General features: G+C 42.5%; 1 protein-coding gene across 2 annotated transcripts in view; it reads right to left on the minus strand.

Moving 5' to 3' along the window:
• The window catches only part of Phf20 (PHD finger protein 20), a 103,264-nt gene that overhangs the window by 74,958 nt on the left and 3,641 nt on the right, over positions 1-24,665 (minus strand). For both annotated transcript variants that reach the window (XM_041670340.1, XM_041670339.1), the window contains exon 2: positions 5,356-5,470. In XM_041670340.1, the coding sequence (XP_041526274.1) occupies positions 5,356-5,438 (83 nt within the window). In that variant the 5' untranslated portion in view covers positions 5,439-5,470. The remainder of the gene's footprint in view (positions 1-5,355; positions 5,471-24,665) is intronic.

Here is a 24,665-nt window from a genome sequence, read left to right on the forward strand (position 1 = left end):
GTTTTTCAAGACAGGGTTTCTCTGTGTAGTCCTAGCTATCCTGGAACTAACGGATTTCACCTGCCTCTGCCTCTGGTGTGATGGGATTAAAGTTGTACACCCGGCTACCAGACAGGAATTTTAAACAGTGTGATAAACCATAATCTGAAGCTCACAGGCTGTTCTACTGACTTGCTATTGACATTTGGAAGGGCAAACAAGACAGTAAACTTATCTGGCATGATGCAAGGACTTACTTTAAGTAGTCACCTGTACCCAAGCGACCTAGTCAACCAACTAACACCAAGTACAACACCCACCCCCACTTCCTTAGCCTCTGCTTGTGTCCAAATGTTCAATTAAGCTTTACTCCCGGCTCCAGTCTGCCTTTTCCTGAGACCCTATGCTGTCTCTTGACACAGAACAGACTCCACTAAAAGCCCACTCCAGGCACCAGTGGCCCCTTAGTCTCCAATGGTCTCCTAGATAAGACCCAAAGCAAGCAACAGAGCATTCTATTCACTGCCTGATATAAAGGTTGCTCTATTAAAAGCAAATAACTGGGTCTGGGAATTAGCTCAGCTGGTAGAGTGCTTGCCTAGAATGCACAAAACTCTGGGTTAGATCTTCCACTCAGCATAAACCAGACAGAATGGCCACGTTTATAATACCAGCACCTAGGGAGAATCACAAGTTCAGGACAGCCATAATTACACATTAAGACCTTGCTGGCAAAATAACAATAATAATAATAATAATTTAAAAATAAAAAAATAAAAAGGCCAACAGGATGGCTCAATAGATTAGTGCTGCCACCAAGCATGATGCCTGAGGTCCATTCACACAGTAGAGGGAGAAAGCACTCCTTCCAGTTATCCTTTGACTTATACACACAACAAATAAAAGAAATTGATTTTTTTTGTTTTTGTTTTTTGAGACATGGTTTCTCTGTGTAGTTTTGGTGCCTGTCCTGGAACTCACAATGTAGACCAGGTTGGCCTTGAACTCAAAGAGATTCACCTGCCTCTGCCTCCCAAGTGCTGGGATTAAAGAGGTGCACCACCACCGCTGGACTTACAACACCTCTTGTGACCTCCACAGGTTCCTGCACACATGTTTTGCACAGAAACACTCAGGTACACACATACACAAATAAAACCGAGCTGACTCAGCAGTTAGGAGAACTGGCTGCTCCCACAGAGGACCCGTGGATTCCCAGCACCCACAGAGTGGCTCACAACTCTCTGTAACTCTGTTCCAAGGGATCCCACTCTCTTCTGACCTCCTTGGGCACCAGGCACATATGTGGAACTCAAACAGACATGCAGCCAAAAAACTCATACACATAAAATAATACTTTAAAAATTTTAAAGATAGCTGGGCGGTGGTGGCGCACGCCTTTAATCCCAGCACTCAGGAGGCAGAGGCAGGCGGTTTTCTGGGAGTTCGAGGCCAGCCTGGTCTACAAGAGCTAGTGCCAGGACAGGCTCCAAAGCTACAGAGAAACCCTGTCTTGAAAAACTAAAAAAAAAAAAAAAAAAAAAAAAAAAAATTTAAAGATAAATAAATATATACATATATTTCTTTTTTTGGATTTTTCGAGACAGGGTTTCTCCGTAGCTTTTGGTTCCTGTCCTGAAACTAGCTCTTGTAGACCAGGTGGGCCTCGAACTCACAAAGATCCGCCTGCCTCTGCCTCCCGACCACCGCCCGGCAAATGAATATATTTTTAAAGCAACAAATTCCAGAATTCATAAGGCTGAAGCAGGAGGATAAGACCTTGATTCAAAAAAAAAATTTACGCAAATTAAACAAAAATGCATTTACTGATTCTGATAAGTAGATTATAATTAGCTTTATCTGTATCTAGATTTTTTTTCAAATTAAAAATTAAAATGTTGCCAGGGTGGGAGGGTGGCACACACCTATAATCCCAGTACTCAGGAGGCAGAGACTGGAAGATCTCTGTGAGTTTAAGACCAGTTTGGCCTGTATTAAAAAAAAAAAAAAAAAAAAAAAGGCTTCCTTTGATCCCTAATACTAACAGTAACATTTTTATTTTTGGGTTATTAGTTTATCAAGATAAGATCTCAGGTAGCTGGGGTTAGCTTTAAACACTGATGGATCCTCCTGTCTTAGCCTAAGTACTGGAAACACAGACATACATCATCACATCCAGTAAAAGCAGATCTTAAACAAATGTCAAAACTGGGGTTAGAACTTGGGAGGCAGAGACAGGCGGATCTCTGTGAGTTCGAGGCCAGCCTGGTCTACCAAGGGAGTTCCAGGACAGGCTCCAAAGCTACAGAGAAACCCTGTCTCGAAAAACCAAAAAAAAAAAAAAAAAAAAAAAACTGGGGTTAGAGGGGTTAAAAGCAAGGGCTGCTCTTCCAGAGGACCTGGGTTCAATTCCCAGCACCCACATGGCAGTTCACAACTGTAACTCCTGTTCCAGGGGATCAAACAGCCTCACACAGTCATTCATTCATATATACATGCCAGAAAAATACCTATGCTCATTAAAAAAAAAAAAAACAAAAAAAACAAAGCCAGAAATGGTAGTGAACATCTTTAATTCCAATACTGGGGAAACAGAGGAAGCCAGATCTCTGAGTTCTAGAGAAACTCTGTTTCAAACAAACAAATGAACAAAAATGTGAAAACCAGAGTCAGCAAGATGGTTTAATTCATAAAAGCACTTGCTGCATCCCTCATGACCTGCGCTTCTCTGATCTTGATTTGCACAAGTTGTCCTCTGACTTCTGCAAATACACAGATGTGTACAGCAGACCTGAGCTTAGACACACACATAATAAAGAAAAAATAAATTTAAAAAATTGTACTGGTTAGTTTTTTTTGTCAATCTGGAAAAAGGAACCTCAGTCAAAAATATTCCTCCAGGGGGCTGGAGAGGTGGCTCAGAGGTTAAGAGCATTGCCTGCTCTTCCAAAGGTCCTGAGTTCAATTCCCAGTAACCACATGGTGGCTCACAACCATCTGTAATGAGGTCTGGTGCCCTCTGCTGACCTGCAGGCATACACACAGACAGAATATTTGTATACATAATAAATAAATACTTAAAAAAAACATATTCCTCCATCAGACTGGCCTCTTAGGCAAGTATGTGAGGGCGTTTCTTAATTAACAATTTATGTAGGACAATCCTACCCACTTAGGCCATGCCATCCCTGGGCAGGGTGTGTAAGAACGCAAACTAAGTAGCCTCTAAGAGCAAGCCAGTAAGCAGAGTTCCTCTGTGATTTCTGCTTCATCCAGTTCCTGATTCCAGGTTCTGGGTTCTCTCAGGAATGAACTATGATCCAGACATGAAAGCCTTTCCTTTCTGAGTTTATCACAGCAGTAGAAAGCAAACAAAACCAGAAACATAGGCTTGGAACAGAAGGAACAATTGTCTAATATGAACAAAGCCCTGGGTTCAATCTCCATTTATCCTTGGTGGCCAGAAAGGCTGGGAAAATGGTTCAGTGAGAAAGGACTTGCTATACAAACATGAGAGCTGAGTTTGAATCCCCAGCACTAGGCACGGCACCCATTACTTGGAGAGGGGAAAGAGACAGGCAGATCATGGTGCCTCCCTGGCCAGTCAGTTGAATCAAAATAACAAGATCCATTGTCTTAGTGTGTGGGTGCTTAATTGGGGGAGGGGGAGGGAATTGGGAGGCGGTGGCGGGGAAGAGACACAAATCTTTAATAAATAAATAAATTTTAAAAAAAGCAAAAAAAATAAAAAAAAAGTCCAAAAAAAAAAAAAAAACAAGATCCAGGTTCAGTGAGTGACTGTCTCAAAAATAAGGTGGGCAATGTTAGAGGAATCCATTTAATCTTCTTCCCACATGCATATAAGGCAAATGACCACCATACATGCACACACAAGCAAATGCCCTTGAAAACATGCACATACATGCAGACACTACCCACACACAAAAAATACATAAGTAGCTGAAACCAATATTTAAAAAAATTATAGAATCAGTAATTCTGTCCACAACCAGAATAAGTGCAACCAAACTACATTTTCTTTTATTTCTGAGGTAGTAGGGACTGAACTCAGGGCCTCACCTATACCAAACAAGCATTCTCTCACTAAATTCACTCTCCAGTGCCAGGGTCTTCGATCCTAATAGCATGGACAGTTTCTGGCCAAGTCTTTTCCTTTGACTCTCCTACACCACAGAAGTCAGTCAGTCTATTCTGAGATAACTATCACAAGAGCTAAAGCTCTTCATTACAAACACTCAAAAGGTTTATGTTCTGAAACTTCTGTGCTTTGGAGCACTAAGAAATAACCAAATTCTAGGATGCCCTCAACTACAACTATCTTTGTAGCAGTCCTGTTTTTCTTTTTCTTCTTTTCAGGCAGGGTTTCACATAATTATAGCTTGCCTCAAATTCACTATGCAGCAGTTAAAATAACCTTGAACCTCTGATACCCATGCCTCTACTTCTCCACCTCTATTTATTCAGTGATGGGAATCAAAGCCAGGACTTTGTGCATGTCAGACAACTCTACCAACTGAACTTGAATCTTAGCTGGTTAGTTTGGATTTTTTGGGTCAGGATTTCACTCTGTAGTTTATGTTGACCTGGAACTCTTTATGCCAAGCTCTATTCCAGTTCTCAGTAATCTTTCTACCTTAGCCTCCAAGCTATTGAGATTACAGGTATATGCCACCAAACCCAGGTATGTTTAATTTTGAAGACTGCTCTCCAAATATTCAATATGACTCTTAGAATACTCCCCAGATGCCAACATTATCAGTGACCACATTTATAGAATATTCAAAGTATCTGACAGCCAGAGGACAAAAGGCAATTAAAGCCAGTCAGTCACAGTTGCAGGGACCTGTAATTCCATCATTTAGGAGGCTCCTCTATCAATTCAAGGTCAGCCTTAGTTACTAGACACCTTGTCACACAAAACAAACAAAATTCAGCAATGCAATCAAAACCCTCAGCATCTCAATCTAATTATCCTGAAGGGAGACCCACACCATCCCCAGGAAACAAGAGGGGCTGTGATGACACAGGTGCTGTCCCCATCCAGCTCTCATCTCCATCTGCCTTTTGCTCCTCTTTCAGACAGGTAGCCAGGAGCGAGAAAGCTTTTCTTCCCAGGGCAATCCATGATCCACTTTCCCATAACTCTTCATCAAACAGAAAAAGGGGGGAACAAGTGTGACCCAGGGATCCCCCTATCAAAGAGAAAGGACAGACCTGTTTTCTAAACTTAAGTTTCCCTGCATCTTCCGAGACTGAAGAAGCCAGAGAACACACACCACAGCACCGCTCCATCGGTGCTGGTGAGCCACCCTCCCTCAAATGCTTTAATCAGCAGGACAAAAAACATAAAAGTACCAGTTCTTTAACCGGTCCCGAGCTTCCAACTGGGCTCCCACTTCAAAGCTGATTCCTCGTCTGTTAGGTGGATGCTTTGTCATTTTCAGTCATCAACAAGGCTGCTTTTGTTCTCCTGAAAAAAACAATTAAATATTGATGAAACTTGGGAAAGACTGCCCAGCGTGTAGCATCATCACCACAAATTAAAAAAAAAAAAAAAAACCAAGCAGGCATTATTCAAAATACCAAGTCCCCTTCTATCGGGTGCCCCCACTAGCAGCACTCCTCCACAGTGTCCACCATGGGCAGCCAGTGAGCTCTGAAAACTCGGAGGGCTCTCTCAGTGAGGATTCTAAGGCTCACCTCTGATGCTCTTGTGATCGAGTTCAACTACTCAATGACACATTCAACAAATATTTATTCAGAAATTTAGTCAAGACCTAAAGGCGAACAGTTTTTACCCTCAAGGAGCCTTCATATTAAAATGTAGCCAATAAAAAGAAGTCAGTTCAAGCTGCAATTGCTATAAAAAGTAAAGTGCTACAAAGGAAGCAAATGTAAGCTGAGATATGAGGCAATAATGGAGGCTTGGGCTGTAGTGCTGGCTCCCTGGAGGCTGAAAGAGGACCCCTGATGCCAACCCTGAACAACAAAGCAAGAATGAAAGCTGGCACCCAACCCTACTTTTGGAAAAGTAGACAACGAGTTACAGGGCTGAGGACCTAGCATGCATAAGGCCCTACATTGGATTCCCAGTACCCAATAAAGCCAGGCATGGTGGCCCGCCTATACTCAAAACAAATAAAGGCAGAGGGTTAGTATTCCTCCCTTGTCAATCTTTCACTCTCAAAAGGTTTCCTTACTTTTCTTTAATAAATCTGTTTCTGGGCTGGAAAGATGGCTCAGAGGTTAAGAGCACTGGCTGCTCTTGCAGAGGTCCTGAGTTCAATTCCCAGCAACCACATGGTGGCTCAGAACCCTCTATAAAGAGATCTGGTACCCTCTTCTGGCATGCATTCATACATGCAGACAGGACACCGTATACATAATAAATAAATCTTTTAAAAAATAAATAAATAAATCTGTTCCTTTCCAGGGCTGGAAAGATGGCTCAGTGGTTAAGGTCAATGCTGCTCTTTCAGAGGACCTGGGGTCAATTTCCAGCACCCATATGGCACGCAGCTCATATCCTTCTGTAACTCAGGTTTCAGAGACCCCCAACACCCTCTTCTGGCTTCTGCAAGAACCAAGCACGTACACAGTACACAGACATACATTCAAACAAAACACTGATACACATAAAATGAACTCTATTTTTCTTGCTCAAAAAAAAAAAGTTCCTGGTCATCCTCTTACCTAGGGAGTTTGTAGCCAGCCTTAGCTACAAGAGACCTTACCATAAAAAGAACAAGGAAAAAGAAACAGAGAGTCCTAGAGCTGCATGCACACTTCAGCAAGTACTAAAGCACTTGCCTTGTATTTGCTACACAAGGTCGGGGTCAGGGTAGTGCGCACCTTTAATCCAACACTCCAGAAGAAGAGGCAGGTAGGTCTCTGTGAGTTCCAGGGCAGTCATTACTACACAGTGAGAGTCAAATAAATATAAATAAAGTGATCTCAAGTAACTAAATAAACCTGAGCATTGTGATATGCTGTGGAATATTCCTTTACACTGTGTGGATATATGTGGCTATGATTGCTTTAATAAAGATGCTGACTGGCCAATAGCTGGGCTGGAGAGTCAGAATAGGAGAATTCTGAGATGAAGGACTCTGGAGTCACCAGCAGATGCAGAGAGAAGCAAGATGGACATGCTGTACTGAGAGAAGGCATGAACTATAGGATAAGCATTTATAATTAATATTAAGCATCCATGTTGGCTACCTGGGAGTGGCCTGAGAGACAGAAACTTCGGCCTACAGTGGTTTATGCCTTTAATCGCAGCACTCCAGAGCAGGGGGATCTCTGGACTCAAGACCAGCGTAGTCCACAGAGTGAGTTCTAGAACAGCCAGGTCTACACAGAGAACCCTGTCTCACAAACCATGTAAATGAAGCAGGACAATGGTGGCACATGCCTTTAATTCCAGCACTTGGGAGGCAGAAGCAGACCAAACTGTGAGTTCAAAGCCAGCCTGATCTATAGAGTGAATTTTGTGTAATAGTCAGGGCTATTAAACAAAGAAACCACATCTTGAAAAACCAAACAACAACAACAAAAACTAAATAAACAGGCCGGGCGGTGGTGGCGCACGCCTTTAATCCCAGCACTCGGGAGGCAGAGGCAGGCGGATCTCTGGGAGTTCGAGGCCAGCCTGGTCTACAAGAGCTAGTTCCGGAACAGGCACCAAAGCTACAGAGAAACCCTGTCTCAAAAAACCAAAAAAAAAAAAAAAAAAAGAAACTAAATAAATAAATGAAAAGGAGGAGGGCCTGATTAACATGCTGTTCTTTCAGAGGACCAAAGTTCAGTTCCCAACATCAGACAGATCACAACCACCTGTATCCCCAGCTCCAGGAGATCCAACGCCCTCCTCTAGCTTCCACAGGCACCAACATACACACATACATAAAAATTAATCCTTAAAAAAAAGGCAAGCCAGGCATTCTAGCACCCACCAAAATCCCAGTTCTCAAGAAGCTGAGGTAGAAGGAACACAAAGAATATTATGCCAGCTTGATCTATCTCATGAGTCCAGTTTAACTAAACTTTAATCCCAGCACTCTAGAGGCAGAAGCAGGCTGATATCTGTGAATTTCAAGACAGCCAGAGCTACAGAGACCAATTTATTATATCTCAAAAAGAGTAAATAAATAAAGGAGTTCAAGGTTATGCTCAGCTACATTTCAACTTCCAGTTCTAGGCCAGACTTGACTAAATGAATTCTATAGTGCACAAGGCCCTGTATTCAATTCCCAGCACAGCAAAAGAAAAAGAGTAGGCCATCAAGTCTGGTGTGTTAACACATGCGTGAAATCAAAGGAAGGCAGAGGCAGGAGGATCACTGAAAGTTCAATACCAGCCAAGACTACAATGTGAAGGCCTGTCTCAGAGAAAAATAAATAAATAATAATATAGGCATAAAGCAGAAACTGATGAATGAAGATGATCAAATTATTTCCAGGGGCTCCTGAAAAGTCTCCATGGTGTTGAACAGTAGAGGGCCAGGTATGGTGGTAAATAACTGTAATCCCAGCATTGGAGAGGCAGAGCCAAGGAATCTCTGTGAGTTTCAGGCCCACCTGGTGGTAGTGAGGTGGTGCACGCCTTTAATCCCAGGAGGCAGCAGAGACTAGAGGATCTCTATGAGTTTGAGATCACCCTGGTCTATAGAGCGAGTTTCAGAACAGGCTCCAAAGCTACAGAGAAACCCTGTTAGGGGGGGGGGGGGGGGGGGGGGCGGGAGCAAGTATGGTGGGGCATGTCTTTAATTGCAGCACTTGGGAGGCAAGGCCAGTCCAATCTATATGGTGAGTACTAGGAAAGCCAGGACTACATAGTGAGACTTTGCTTTTTTTTTCCAGCCAGGCCTTTGGGAAGCAGAAGCAGGAGGATCCCAGTTCAAAGCTACATAGAGATTCAAGCCAGCCTAGACTACAGAGACCCTATCTCCAAAAAACAAAACAGTATTATTTTAAAATATAATTTTTACTTTAACATTCAGGGTTTTTATAATCATATATATATGATTAAATTATATATGATATATATGATTAAATTATATATTATATATATAAAATCGCATATAATTTTATCCTTAGGTTTTTCAAGACGGTTTCTCTGTGTAGCCCTGGCTGTCTGTCTTTAGGTTTTTCAAGAGGTTTCTCTGTGTAGCCCTGGCTGTCCTGGAACTCTCTGTAGAACAGGCTGGCCTCGACCTCAGAGATCCACCTGCTTCTGCCTCCCAAGTGCTGTAATTGGCATATGCCACCACCACCCAACTACATTTAGTTAACAAATAAAAATAATTTTAATTCATCTATTCTTCAGTTTACAAAGAGGAAAAGAGTGTATGCTCAATATGGAAATGTTCTTTCTATACGGACACAGGGAATTTCCCAAGAGGAAAAATGCCTGATACAATCTGTAGGATTCTACTGTCAAGACTTCGGCATAACTTCAAAATACTCCTTACAAGCCGGGCAGTGGTGGCGCACGGGAGGCAGAGGCAGGCGGATCTCTGTGAGTTCGAGACCAGCCTGGTCTACAGAGCGAGTTCCAGGACAGGCTCCAAAGCTACAGAGAAACTCTGTCTCGAAAAACCAAAAAAAAAAAAAATACTCCTTACATTCAAACTCTCTAAAACAGGAACCCACTGGTCCAAAGGAGACAAGGAGTCCAGTTTATTTACTTAGACACAGTGCTCTTTCAATGCCCTGAGTCAACAGTAATGAAAGCTTTAATACACATTGTGGCACACAGTTCAAAGGGAGAAATAACTATAGCCCATTAGGACAAAGAGTCAACTTCCTTTGTTAACAAATATTGTTCTGACTAAGGACAAAAAGGTTAAAAAAAAAAGCATGCTAAAAATGAATTATAGTGAGTGACAGGGGAAGACACAAAGATCCAATAAGTGTGTGATTTATGCCCACATAAGTACCCTAAATTAAAGGAAATGCAAATCAAAAATCAAAACAACAATTTTACTTTTGGGGACAGGGTCTCTCTGTAGCCCAAACTGGTTTGGAACTTGCTATGACTGTACAACTCAAAACTATATATTTCGGGGCTGGAGAAATGGCTCAGCGGTTAAGAGCATTGCCTGCTCTTCCAAAGGTCCTGAGTTCAATTCCCAGCAACCACATGGTGGCTCACAACCATCTGTAATGAGGTCTGGTGCCCTCTTCTAGCCTGCAGGCATACACACAGACAGAATATTGTATACATAATAAATAAATAACTAAATAAATAAAAAAAAGAAAAAACTATATATATCAAACTCAAAAGCAATCCTCCTGCCTCAGTCTCTCAAATGCTGAAATTACAGGCACAAGCTGTCATAACTAGGACTTTGTACAAATGTTTTCTTTTGCTGTCATACAAATTTTTAAATGCAAGAATTTATTTGTGAACTGGATGTCTCTCTCTGTAGGTAAACTTGCCACTAAGCCTGAGGACCTGAGTTTAATACCAAAAACTCATATGGTAGAGGGAAAGAACAAACTCCCATAAGCTTTCCTCTGACCTCCACATAGATATTATAAAACTTTAGGGGCTGGAGAGATGGCTTAGCAGTTGGGAGAACTGGCTGTTCTTCTAGAGGACCCAAGTTCAGTTCCCAGCACCCACATGTCAGCTCACAACTGTTTGTAACTCCAAGATCTGACACCCTCACATAGACATACATCCACACCAATGCATATAAAATAAAAATAAATAATTTTTAAAAAATTAAAGAACTTCATACTTATACTATGTTACTGGACTTTCAAAACCAGGTAATACAATTAAGACTAAATTTTTTGTTCCCATGATACTGAAGTGAGACACAATTGCAGAAAAGATGAAGCATTCCAGGCACGAACAGCTTATGCAAAGTTACAGAAAACTATACAAGGGGGGTGGAGAGATGGCTCAGCGGTTAAGAGCATTGCCAGCTCTTCCAAAGGTCCTGAGTTCAATTCCCAGCAACCACATGGTGGCTCACAACCATCTGTAATGAGGTCTGGTGCCCCATCTGGCCTGCAGGCATGCATGCAGACAGAATATTGTATACATAATAAATTAAAAAGAAAAGAAAAAATAGGAAAACTATACAAGGCAGAGCTGGAGAGACAGAGAAGAGTACTTGTCGCTCTTGCAGAGGACCTGAGTTCAGTTCCCCACATCTACACTGGGCAGCTCATGATAGCCAGGGAATTTGATGCCTTTTTCTGGCCTCTGTGGGTATCTACACACAAGAGACATACTCACATAGGCACACATATCCATAAATAAAAATCGACATGAATCTAACAAAAAAAATTATCCAAGCACGAGAAATCCCTGTTATCAAAAATAAGATTACCCTAGAAGCAGATGTGTTTGTGCTTATATTCATAGAAGCAAAATTGGAGTAAAGGAATATAAAGCCCCTGAAGTCTTTCAAAGGCTGTGCCAGCATTATCACACCTTTTACAACAAGCAGAAATACTTAAGTTTTCAGAAAGGATCAAAGCTACTGTAGGTCCTGTGGAGAGGAAAGTGAAACATGGCTGGGGCTCTAGCTGTAGCCTTCTTTTAATCCTCAAGCTGGAAGGCAAGGGCATGCTGTGAAGATGCTTAGAATCTGACTGTCACTTCCATCAGAAGACTACACAACCCAGAACACAAGAAACCAAGAGTCTCTTACAGCTGAGCAGTGGTGGCGCACGCCTTTATTCCCAGCACTCAGGAGGCAGAGGCAGATGGATCTCTGTGAGTTTGAGGCCAGCCTGGTCTACAAGAGCTAGTTCCAGGACAGGAACCAAAAGCTACAGAGAAACCCTGTCTCGAAAAACAAAACACAAACAAACAAACAAACAAACCAACAGTCTCTTACATCCAGTTCTGGAGAAATCTAGAAATAATGCTCACATTTAGGAACTGAGTATTTTTTCATTTAAAAATTTTTACTAAAAAAAAAAAAAATTTACTACATTTTTATTTATTGTGTGTGTGTCTATATGTGGACCCATGTGCCACAGTATCCATGTGGAAGTCAGAAGGAAAGTGGTGGGAAGTTTCCAATACAGAGAAGGAAAATTAAGGACATTCTAGGACATTCACATAGCAAGAAGCTGACCCCAGAATTACTTAGTTTTGTTGTTTTTTTTTTTTTAATTATTTAGTCTTTTTAAAAAAGGGTTTTACTATGTAGCCCTGGCTGGCCTAGAACTCACTTGCTTACCTCTGCCTCCCAAGTGTTGTCCAGATCCATAATTCCTACTCTAATTGTGTTTATGAGCTACCTCCTCAGGCCTTCCTTCCTGTTTTCTATCTATGGCGCTAATGGCCTCTATCCTGGGCGTTGTGAAAATCAGACCAGAGAAGTCTCTAAGGTCCCATTAAAATGCCTAGCACACGTCTCAGGGACATGGCATAGGATGTATGCTTTGGCAAGCATGGCTATGAGTATCATTCCCAGAACCTTAAAAAGATAAAATAAAAGCCAGACTCCATGAAGCAAGCCTGAGAGATGGAGACAGAGCTTCAAGCTCATCCTCCACTGAGTAGTAAGTCTGAGGCAAGTCTGTGCCACAAATAAATACATCCGAAGCTATTCCCAACAAGTGGTTTCAGGAAGGGCTCTTTCCTAGTTCACACTAAAAGAGCTCCATTAGTCTATTAAATTTGACAGGATAAAGACAGGAGAGATGAAGACAGGGAGGGGACAGAGAGTTTAGTTCTGTCTTGTGGATTGTTTTCTGTTTTAGACATATGGAAGTTTTACCTGTGCACACACGCATGTATGGTACCCACAGAAGCCAGAAGAGTTGAGTCCCCTAGAATTGGGGTTACAGATGGTTGTGAGCCCCCATGTGGGTACTGGGAATCAAATGCAGGTCCTCTGGAGGAGGGGTCAGTGCTCTTAACTGCTTAGTCATCTACCCAGCCGTGTGTGTGTGTGTGTGTGTGTGTGTGTGTTTAAGTATATGTATGTGTATGTTTTAAAAGACTTTCTTTTATGTAAGTATCTTTCTTATATGTATGTTTGTGTATCACAAACATGCCTGGTGCCTGTGGAAGTTAAAAGGGATGTTGGATCCCCTAGAACTAGAATTTCAGAGAGTTGTTAACTGCTGTGTGGGTGCTAGTTGAACCCAAACAAGGGTTCTTAACCACTCAACTACCTCTCCAGTTCCCAAGAGGACTGTGGGGTTTTTTATATAAGATTTTTCTTTACATGTATGAGTATTTTGCCTGTATGTACATGTGTACCACCTGTATACACTGCCCACAGAGTCATCTCATCATACACATATGGACCTAGAGTTACAGAGGTTTCAAGTCTTCTGACATGGGTTCTGAAAACTGACCCCAAGTCTTCTGCAACAGTAGTAAATGCTCTTCACCAATGAGCCATCTCTCCAGCCTTAGAAAAAAAAGGGTTTTACTTGGGGGAGGAGTATTTTGTTTTTCGAGACAGAGTTTCTCTGTAGCTTTGGAACCTCTCCTGGAACTCACTCTGTAAACCAAGCTAGCCTCGAACTCACAGTGATCTAGATCTAGATCTGCCTGCCTCTCGAGTGCTGGAATTAATTGCATGTGCAACCAACACCAGGCCAATAATAGAGGTTTTAAAAATGCTTTCTAGCTGGGCAGTGGTCGTGCACGCCTCTAATCCCAGACTCAAGAGGCAGAGACAGGCAGATCTCTTTGAGTTCAAGGCCAGCCTGGTCTACAAAGTGAGTTCCAGGACAGCCAGAGCTACACAGAGAAATTGTCTTGAGAAAAACAAAAACAAAACAACAACAACAACAAAAAGCTTTCTGGTGCCTTTGGGATAGCTCATTGGGTAAAAGTACTTGATGAACAATGCAAATCTGACAAGCTGACTTCTATTCCTGCATCTACATAAAGACGGAAGGAGAGAACTGACGCTACAAAAGTTGTCCTCTGCCGGGCAGTGGTGGCACACGCCTTTAATCCCAGCACTCGGGAGGCAGAGGCAGGCAGATCTCTGTGAGTTTGAGGCCAGCCTGGTCTATAAAGGGAGTTCCAGGACAGGCTCCAAAGCTACAGAGAAACCCTGTCTCAAAAAACCAAAAAAAAAAAAGTTGTCCTCTGATCTCCATACGGGTGCCATAGCACACAGCCCACCCCAACCCACCCATGAATCCTACACATATAATAATAAATAAAGTAAGGTACACCTGACACAAGAAGGTTGCCCCAAGTTTCAGGTAACCTGAAGTAAACAGTGAAACACTGATTGGAAATCAACAAAATATGCATTCTGAGAACCCAAGCTTTTCTTTTATAATTAAATGGGTTGAGTTTACTCATGCCACATTACTGAGAATGAGCTGGTTGAATCAGTAGAACTTTCCAGAATCAGTGGGAGAACCTGGTGTCCAGGCTTTTCCCTGGAATACTTTTTCTCTATGACCTCTAGCCTATTACTCAGCCTCACTAAGGGAACATCTTACCCTCACAGTCCCGCCTCCCCCTTCCCGGACATCACTGTGCAGGAAGGCCTCCAGCCTGACACAGGCAGTGCCCTGAACTCCTTTCTCCCACCTTTCCTTTCTTATGTTTTTCTTTCTTTTTTGCAACAAGGTCTTATTCTATAGCCAAACTCCTGCCTCAGCTTTTCAAGTGGCCAAGATTAAACATCTGGCACTATTCCATTTTCTGGTCACCATTCTGTAGGCCCTACTGCAAGGTTTCTTCATTACCAAGGGGTACCCAATTAAGGACCCCCACTTTTGTAATTTTTTTTATTATTTCTTAGATGGAATCTCATGTAGCTGAGGATGTCCTTGAACCCGGACCCTCCTGCTGCCTCTATCTCCTGAGGGCTGTGATTATACATGAACACAAACATGTATATACATCCCACATACATACAAGCAGGGAGGGCTTGGTACCTTGGGAGGTGGAGGTAGGAGATTCAGTCTGAGGCCAGTTCTGAGTAAAGAGGGACAGTCTAGTCTCTGGAAGCCAGGCTGGGCTGTATGAGAACCAAGAACTGAACTTAGTCTGACTCCAGATAACAACTACATGCCAAACCAAACGGGTCTCCAAAGATGGGAGCTGGAAAGCAGGGAAGGAGGGAAGTCTATCTAATCAGTTATGAGCCAGGACTCTGCAGTAGGGTAGCCCAGGTTGGGATCACATAACGCTGAGCAAGCTATTTTGTCCCTAAGCCTCAGGCTCCTCCCCTAAAATATGGAGTATCGAAACCTAGTGTATACCTTCACACAGGTTTACAAAAGCCTGACTCACAATAAGCTGTCAAGACTATTGATCTTGCAGCTCTTAACCCTACTAATCCAGACTGCTTGTAGTTCCAACCTCTAGAACCTTTGTAGAAAAGCCCCCCTGGTTCATTAGACTTGGGCACAGTCATCAGTATCAGTACCTCAACAAGGTATCAGTTCTATACCCTTCTGTGACATCTGACCTGCTCAATCACAACTCAATACTGGTTTCAGCTGAACTCTACCAGAAGGTAAGGAACTCCTGTTTGTTTGTTTTGCTTTGCTCTGTTTTTTGAGACAGGATTTCTCTGTAGCTTTGGAGCCTGACCTGGCACTCTCGAACTCACAGAGATCGCCTGCCTCAGCCTCCTGAGGGCTGGGATTAAAGGCGTGCACGACCACCAGCTGGCAGGTAAGGAACTCTTAATGGGCACCCTAGCATCTAACAAGCAGTGACATTATGTGAAATACACTTATTATGAGGTGACCTCAGCTTCCTCAGAAGGAAAGTGGAACAAGGTCAAGATTAAAGGACTTCATTGGGGCTGGAGAGATGGTTCAGAGGTTAAGAGCACTGGCTGCTCTTCCAGAGGTCCTAAGTTCAATTCCCAGCAACCATATGGTGGCTCACAACCATCTATGATGAAATCTGGTACCCTCTTCTGGCCTGCAGGCATACATGCTGACAGAATGCTGTATACATAAGAAATAAATAAATCTTTAAAAAAAAATAAATAAAGGACTTCATTGTGCTAAAACTCTGAAAAGCAAAAAAAAAAAGAGCAAAAAAAAAGTTCTGCATAGAAACAAAACATATGAACCATTAATTATTAATACCCTTTGGGGACACAGGGAGGATGGCAAAACCTAAGGAATACAGCACCTGAAAAGAGGCCATTATTTTGTCCCTGAGGTCTGCTACCTTTTGAACTTTTTTCTTAGGCTCTAGGGACTTCAGCCTGCAAGCCACTCCACTGTATAGAAACTGCAGACTAGAGGTCTGGAGTGAGAGCTGGTTTTGGGATTTGGGGGAAGGGGGGGTGTTGCTGTTTTGTTTTTTAGTTTAGGTTGATTAGTTTTGTGTCGTGTGCCTCCCCCCCTCCCCCCCGCAAAGACGGATCACTTTGTGGCCCTGACTAGCCTGGATCTTGCTACATTGACCAGGCTGGTTTTGAACTCACAGAAATCTACCTGCCTCTATCTAGCCTCCCAAATAATGGAATTACAGGCATGAGTACCACACTTATAGTGAGTTTTTTTGTAGATTCTTTTTCTTTTCTCCCCCTATTTCCTTTTATTGTGATAAAGTTTCACTCTGTAGCCCAGGTTAGCTCCTGAAGCAATCCTCTTGCCTTAGCCTTCTAAATATTAGGTTTATAGGCATGAGTCACCATAACCTGGCTACATTTGTGTTCTTTCTGAAAGTCATAGGAAAACACAGCTAAACTAAGTTTTTCCAATAAGCAGCCTTTTCGTTGCTTACAGAATGTTAAAACACATTATTTAATAGACAACTAATTCTCTCTTTTTTTAATCTCTCTCTTTTGATTTTTCAAGATATGGTTTCTCTGTGTAACAGCTCTGCCTGTCCTGGTCCTAGCTCTGTAGACCAGGCTGACCTCAAACTCAGAGACCCACCTGCCTCTGCCTCCTGAGAGCTGGGATTAAAGGCATGAGACACCACCACCCGGCTTCTCCTCCCATTTTATATATCTCTCTAAGGCTGGGATTAAAGGCATGCACCAATATTGCCCGGTTTCTATGGTAAACTAGTGCGGCTACTGGGATTAAAGGTGTGTGTCACCACTGTCCGGTCTGTAAGGCTGATCAGTGTGGCTGTTTTACTCTCTGAACTTCAGGCAAGCTTTATTTATTAAAATACCAATGAAATATCACTACACCTAGGTATTTCAATTATCTGTGTATCTACAGAAGCAAGAAAGGTAACTTAATCTGCCCAACTGTAGACACACACACCACGACACTGTCTTTTTAAGACAGGGTCTCACTATGCAGCCCTGGCTGGCCTGGACTCCCTATGGAGGGAGACCAGACTGACCTCAAATTCAGAGCCTGCCTCCTGAGTGCTACTATTAAAGATGTAGTAGAATTAAAGAATAGACCTTTTTCATGTAGGAAAGAGACCTCCAAAATCACATTCTTCTCCTAGAAAAGACATTCAAACGCACTCCCCACAGATACCTAGGAGTTGGCCTGAATTCCTAGGATTATGTTCCCTCAAGGAACAAAGGCCTCAGTTTAAAGTCTTCCCCCAACAGAACCTCTGAGTCCTTTCCCAAAGACCACTGACTCAAGCACCACCTCCCTTTCCCACATCCTCCTATTTACGCTTGGTGACTAACACCAGACTCTTACATTTTACAAGACCTCTGAAAGCTCAGTAGTTCCATTTGGCCAAATAACCAAGGTCCAACTGGAGAGAGTCAGGCAAAGATCCAACAAAGTTATTAACGTTATTCCAAATAAAGGTTTTGATTTTGATGAGGTTACCTCCCTGTTAGTCAAGAACAGACAAAATAGGGGCAGTCCCTGAGAAAGCAACCCAAAGGCAGCACCCCTCCTTTCTCTAAGCTTGCAACCGATCAAAATTGAGTGGCTAGCTAAATAAGACACACACACATGTAATCCCATTACTCTGAAGGCTGAAGCAGGATTACACAGCCAGAGTTACACAAAACCCATCTCAAACAAAAAAAGGCTAAGACTAGGAGCTGGAGAGTGCTAGCAGCCAGTATTCTTCCCGATGTTCTTCCAGAGGACCTCCGTTCAACTCCCAACACCAACATGACAACTCACAGCCGTCTGTAACTCCAGTTCCAGGGGATTTAACACCCTCTTTTGGCCTCCACGAGTACTGCGTGTACATGACACACATATATATATAGATGCAGGCAAAACACCCACATATAAAAAATAAAAACCAATACAGGCAGTGGTGCACGCCTTTAATCCCAGCACTCGCAGAGGCAGGCGGATTTCTGTGAGTTCGAGACCAGCCTGGTCTACAGGAGCTAGTTCCAGGACAGGCTCCAAAGCTGCACAGAGAAACCCTGTCTCAAAAAAAAAACCAAAACAAAAAAAAATTTTTTTTTTTATTTAAGGAGTTGGGGCACTGAACATGTTAGCACACACCACACTAATCCCTACACTTGAAGACAGAGACAGACAGGAGAATCTCTGTAAATTTAAGGCCAGTCTATAGTACGTTCCAGTATAGGAAGAGCTATATAGTGATCCCTTATCTCAGAAAAAAAACAAATAAATAATTAACACATAAATAAAATTATTTTCTAATTTAAAAAAACTTTTTAAGTGATAGAACACTTACCAAGAATGAGAGCATCCTAGGGTCCAGCCCCAGGACCATCAATTATTATATATACAGATACAGATATCTTCCCCATACGCCTCCCTAAGAAGCGAGGGCACTAAATCAGTAGATCAAATGCACCTTGAAAGCCAGGCAGTAGTGGCGCACGCCTTTAATCCCAGCACTCAGGAGGCAGAGGCAGGCGGATCTCTGTGAGTTCGATACCAGCCTGGTCTACAGGAGCTAGTTACAGGACAGGCTCCAAAGCTACAGAGAAACCCTGTCTCGAAAAACAAAAAAACAAAAAAATGCGGGGCTGGAGAGATGGCTCAGTGGTTAAGAGCATTGCCTGCACTTCCAAAGGTCCTGAGTTCAATTCCCAGCAACCACATGGTGGCTCACAACCATCTGTAAAGAGGTCTGGTGCCCTCTTCTGGCTGCAGACATGCACACAGACAGAATATTGTATACATAATAAATAAATAAATATTTTTAAAAAAAAAAAAAAAATGCACCTTCAAGTACTGATTTCCAGACCCCACAAGTAATGGTTATCAAGACATTCTCAAGGAACTCATTGGAAATCTAGTAGCTTTGTTTATGTTACTGGGGAATCCATCCAGGAACCCCCATATCCCAAGTAACTAATCTATCATCAAGCTACATTAACCACCACCTGAGCCATGTTATTCTGTCTCTTCTTGAAACAGGGTCTCACTACAGAGCCCTGGCTAGCCTGGACTCCCTATGTAGAACAGATACCTGCAACAGTAAGCTTCACTCTAACTTTGCCACCGAAGTGCTGGAATCAAAGGCACACACCACCAAGCTCCACCCACAGCTCCTCTAATTTCTGAAAGGATTTTTATTATTATGTACATGTGTATATGTGACTGCAGGAATAAATTTCTGTAGTTGCTGCTCTTCTTCACATTTACATGGATTCCAGGAATCAAAAACAGGTCATCAGCAAGCACTCTTACTTACTGAACAATCTTACCAGTCCCTGTTTGTCTTCTTTTAGAGGCAAAGTCTTGATATATAGACCAGGCTAGCCTCAAACTCTATCAGGCACATAAACATATCTACAGGGCAGATGCAACCCAGGATAGCTATGAATATGGCCCAATGCATTTGCAGATGACTATGTCAGTCATATTGCAATGTCAAGAGGTTAAACACTGCATCTCAAGCTCCCCACCTCACCCTTTGGAGCAAAGGGATTTCAGGTAAATGTGTCAGCTCTGGGATAGGGTTTATTCAACATTTTTTCTAAGATTTATTTATTTATGTATTTTATGTATATGAATGTTCTGTTTGCAATAAGTCTACAAGACAGAAGAGGGCATCAGATCCTATATTAGATGGTTGTGAGTCACCATATGGTTGCTGGGAATTGAACTCAGGACTTCTGGAAGAGCAACCAGTGTTCTTAACAGCTGAGCCATCTCTCCAGGCCCTCTGGAATAGTTTGTTGTGTCTGTACTTAGTATGTTTTCATAATTCAGAAGCACAATATTAAGCACCTTTAAAATTCAGGAAAATGGTGATTCATTAGTACCTGTACTTAAGAGGCAGGGACTGGTAGATCTCTATGCCTTAGAGGACTAGAGGACAGCTTGGTCCAGGCCAGCCAAAGCTAGAAGTTGAGACCCTGCCTTAAAAATAAACAAACAAATGAATAAATAGAATCTCGGAAGAAATTATCAGGTAACTGGTTTTTGAACAGGGGAGCTAAAAGCACTACAATACACTTTTGAACTTTTTATTTGTTTTGTTTTTTCGAGACAGGGTTTTACTGTCTAGCCCGGCTGTCCTGGAACTCACTTTGTAGACCAGACTGGCCTGAATTTAGATATCCACTTGCCTCAATCTCCTGATTGCAGGAATTAAAGGCATGCACTACCACCCAGTCCCTCCAAGTCTTAAAGCAAAGCAAACCATTTTTTGTGTTGTTGTGTGGGACAGTCTCCCATAACCTACCTAGGCAGACCTCACTATGCAGCCAAGAAACGGCCTTTGAATTTTTGATTCCCCTGGGTTCCACCTCCCAAGTGCTGGAATTCTAAACATAATACAATCCACTCCATCTGGTTGCTAATTGCCCTTTCACCCTTAAAATTTCATGCTACTTGCCCTGCTAATTAAAAGTGGAAAAGGTGGGGGCGGGAGACTGGAGAGGGAGCCAGGCAGGATGATACACACCCATAAGCCCAGCACTGAAGAGGCAAAGATAGGTAGATTCTCTCAAATTCAAGGCCAACCTGACTTATGCAGGGAGATATCATCTCAAAAAAAAAAAAATAACAATAATAAGGGCTGGACCTATGGCTCATTGGTTAACAGAACTGGCTGCTCTTCCAGAGGACCCAGGTTCAATCCCCAGCATCCAAACGGAAGCTCACAACGGTCTGTAACTCTAGTTCCAGGAGAGCCCGCACCTTCTTCTGGCCTCAGAGGACATACACAAAGTATACAGACATACATGAAAGCAAAACACCAAAAATATTTTTAATTAAGATGGAAAAATAACAAATAAATGAGGTGAGGAAAAAAAATTAAGTAAATAAATTTATTTTTAATCCCACCTCTCAGGAGGCAGAGGTAGGTAGATCTCTGTGAGTTCCAGGATAGCCAGATCTATGTGGTAAGACCCTGTCTCAACAAAAAAAAAAGTTTAAAAAGGGGAGGGATGTGTACCAGGCAAGATGAGGCAAATCTCTGAGTTGGAGGCCAGCCTGGTCTATATATAGTAAAACCTTGTCTCAAAATAATAAATGAACAATAAAGGTGCTAAGTGATTGAAGAACCACCTTGATTCCAAAAATGCACACATACATACACATAATTCATGTGTGTGCACATGTGCGCACGCTTAAAATAAGCATTATTTAAAAGCATTTACAAGTAAATGTGGATAAATACAAACTATGGCCTGAAAAAAAAAACAGCCTCCCTCTTGGTGATGCAGACAGGCAGCTAACATTGAAAGGAGAACACAAGTCAGACTTCTTTGAGAATGTCAGGTAGTTCTGAATGAAATATATCCCACAACTGACAAGAGTACACAGAGGTAGAAGAATGTTGACACTGGGCATGAAGACAAGCTGGCTGTTTGGCTAGAAAGGAGACAGCACCAGCAAAAGTGACTTGGGACAAGGAAAGCATTGGCAGTCTGCCCACAGGAGCACGTGAAGGAAGAAATCAGACCTGCTACTAGGAGCTCCTGCAGGCAACTGGGCTTTTAAACAAGGTCCCTACAGATCAGCAACTGCCTAGCGTCCAGCTGGAGAGAATGAGGCCTGGACCCAAGAGCACAAAGTGATTGGCCTGAGGTCACATGTGAGTGTAAGAGCTGGGACCAGTGCCAGATCCAGATCAAATCTGTCACTGAAGATAATCTGACATTTGTGTGAGGAATGGAGGGCTTACAGGGAGATCAGGGACACAAAACGGTCTCGTCGTTCAGGTTCGTCCTGATTAGGGCCTGGAATAGGATCAGGCTGGAAAAGGGCCATGAAGGCTAACAGGTACGAATGGGAAAAAAAAACACGCTGGGCATAAGCAGCAGATGCCTAGAATTCCAGCACCTGGGAGGTAGAGGCAGAAGGACCAGGAGTTCAAAGTTAGTCGAGGCTACTTAAAAGAACCTAGCTTAAAAATCTAAAGCAAAGAAACGTCCCCAAAACACAAGGAGAGAGTGTCACAAACTAAGAGCTCATCCAAGAATGTCACCAGATCACCAGGACTGCCTTCTGGAGCATTTACAGATGAACCAGCAGCTTCCATTCAGGGCCAAGCACCTAGTTTCAGCCTGGACTTTCTCAGGTCCATTTGAAGAACCAGAAAATCAAAGAGAACTGCAGAGACTCCAGTGGCTTGATGTGGAGAACCCTGACTCCCTTCTCACAGTAACAAGAGAGGAATCAGGAACAAACTGGCTATGCAGTACTTACTAGAATGATTCCATGTCAAAAATTATCCATCAGACTTGGGGTATGAGAGCTCAGTAGAAGAGCACTTGTCTTGAATGTGCAATACCTTTAAACAATATATATTTACACACTTAAATCTGGCAATATACAGAGGAACCTGTAATTTTGTAGACAGTTTAAAAAGCTAAAGGTTGGCCAGGAACAGGGAACTACAGTGCAACTATCTACAGTACCAGACTTTGAGGTAAGACAGCCTTGGGCTACACACAGCAAGACTATCTCAAAAAGTGGGAGGAAGGGTGGGAGGCTAGAGAAATGACTCACAGATTAAGAGTGCTGGCTGCTCTTTCAGAGGAACCCAGTTCAATTCCTGACAGTCACACAGCAACTCACAACTGACTGTAACTTCAATTCTAGGGGATCTAATTCCCTCTTTGACCTCTGTGGGCACTAGGCATGCATGTGGTACAGATATAAACATGCAGGCAAATACATAAAACAAAATAACCTTTCTTTTTTTATGAAAAAAGGGGAGGGAAAAAAGAAATTGAGCAAACCAAGTTATGGTGGCACACACTCCCTTAATCCTAGCACTCCAGAAGCAGAGGCAGGTGGTCTCTGTGAGTTCAAGCCCAACATGAACTACAGAGCTTTCCAGGAAAAGTCAAGGCTACAGAGAAACCCTGTCTTAAAAAAAAAAGAAAGAAAGAAAGAAAGACAGACAGACAGAAAGAAGAAAGAAAGAAAGAAAGAAAGAAAGAAATTGGACACACTGGTATAACCCTAGCAGACAATTCAAGACAGATCCTGTCTGAGAACAATGGACTTGAAAGAATTTATAGACCTTATAAACTGTGTCTGAAAAAAGGGAAAGGGAAAACAATACCATTTGGTTAACAATCAGATTTCTGTTTTCACTGAGCACTCCATCTGAATGTGGATTTGGCTACTCTTGTGTTCTTCTCTAATCTTAACACCACCCAAAAACTAGAATGGCATATATTCAGACCCCACCCCACCTACTAAATTCAAGCAGCATTTTAACAAGACAGGTCGGTCATTCTTTTCACATTCAAGATGAGAAGCAGGAATGTAGGACCCTTCAAGGGTGTACTTAAAGCATCATACAGAGAGCAGTAACAGCCAAATAAAGAGACAAACTACCTGTTCACGTAAGTAATCATATTTTATTAGCACCTACTCAGACAGACCTCCAATTTTTTTTTTAAAGAAATATACTGAACACAGGATTTATTTCTCTTCCTGAAATAACACAACTTAGTTCTAGGGTTTTAACGAACAAAAAATTTGAAGCAGCTTAGCTGTTCCAAAATACAATAATGGTCAATTTTATTCAAGTTCTCACACCGAGTTCAGGGCACTTCCCCACAAGCTCCATTAATTCCTACAGGTTCCCAGGGGTACCATTAAATCCCCCAGCATCCCTAGGAAGCAGGTGCCTGGCAAATGTCCAGTTTCCAAATGAGATTCAGGACTTGGGTCTTGAAATGCTGTATTCCTGCCCTGTCCTACGACATAGCTTCTCAGACCCCAAAGCCCGCCCTCCCCCAGCCTCGCCTCCTGCAGCTGCACTGTCAAGTACTTCCCAAAAGGAAGAAAGGTCAGAGGAGTCATTATCCCCTAAGCACGTGAAACGCCAGCTGTGGAGAAATGAATCAGAGTTCAAAAGCAAAAATCTGGAGGGGAAAAGAGAAATATTAGGGATGAGGACCTATTGAGACAAGATGTCTCAGATATTTGTAGATTTTTAAAGTGGGGGTTTGGAGAAAAGACAGGCAGATATTCAGATATTCAAGAAGAATGAAAGAGAAATACACACAGTTTTTTTCTTTCTATTCATTCATTCATTTATTTATTTTTGAGGCAGAGTCTCTATATAGCTCTGGCTGCCCTGGAACTCGCTTGTAGACTAGGGTGGCCTCAAACTCGCAGAGATCTGCCTCTGCCTCCAAGTGCTGGGATTAAAAGTGGCACCACAGTGGTGGCGCACGACTTTAATCCCAGCACTTGGGAGGCAGAGGCAGGCAGATCTCTGTGAGTTCGAGACCAGCCTGGTCTACAAGAGCTAGTTCCAGGACAGGCTCCAAAACCACAGAGAAACCCTGTCTTGAAAAACCAATAAATAAATAAATAAATAAGTGTGGCACCACCACA

This window comes from Microtus oregoni, unplaced genomic scaffold, assembly GCF_018167655.1.
Source record: "Microtus oregoni isolate MIOR12 unplaced genomic scaffold, Mior012 000020F_ref0000438, whole genome shotgun sequence".
In the NCBI taxonomy this organism is placed as follows: Eukaryota; Metazoa; Chordata; class Mammalia; order Rodentia; family Cricetidae; genus Microtus; species Microtus oregoni.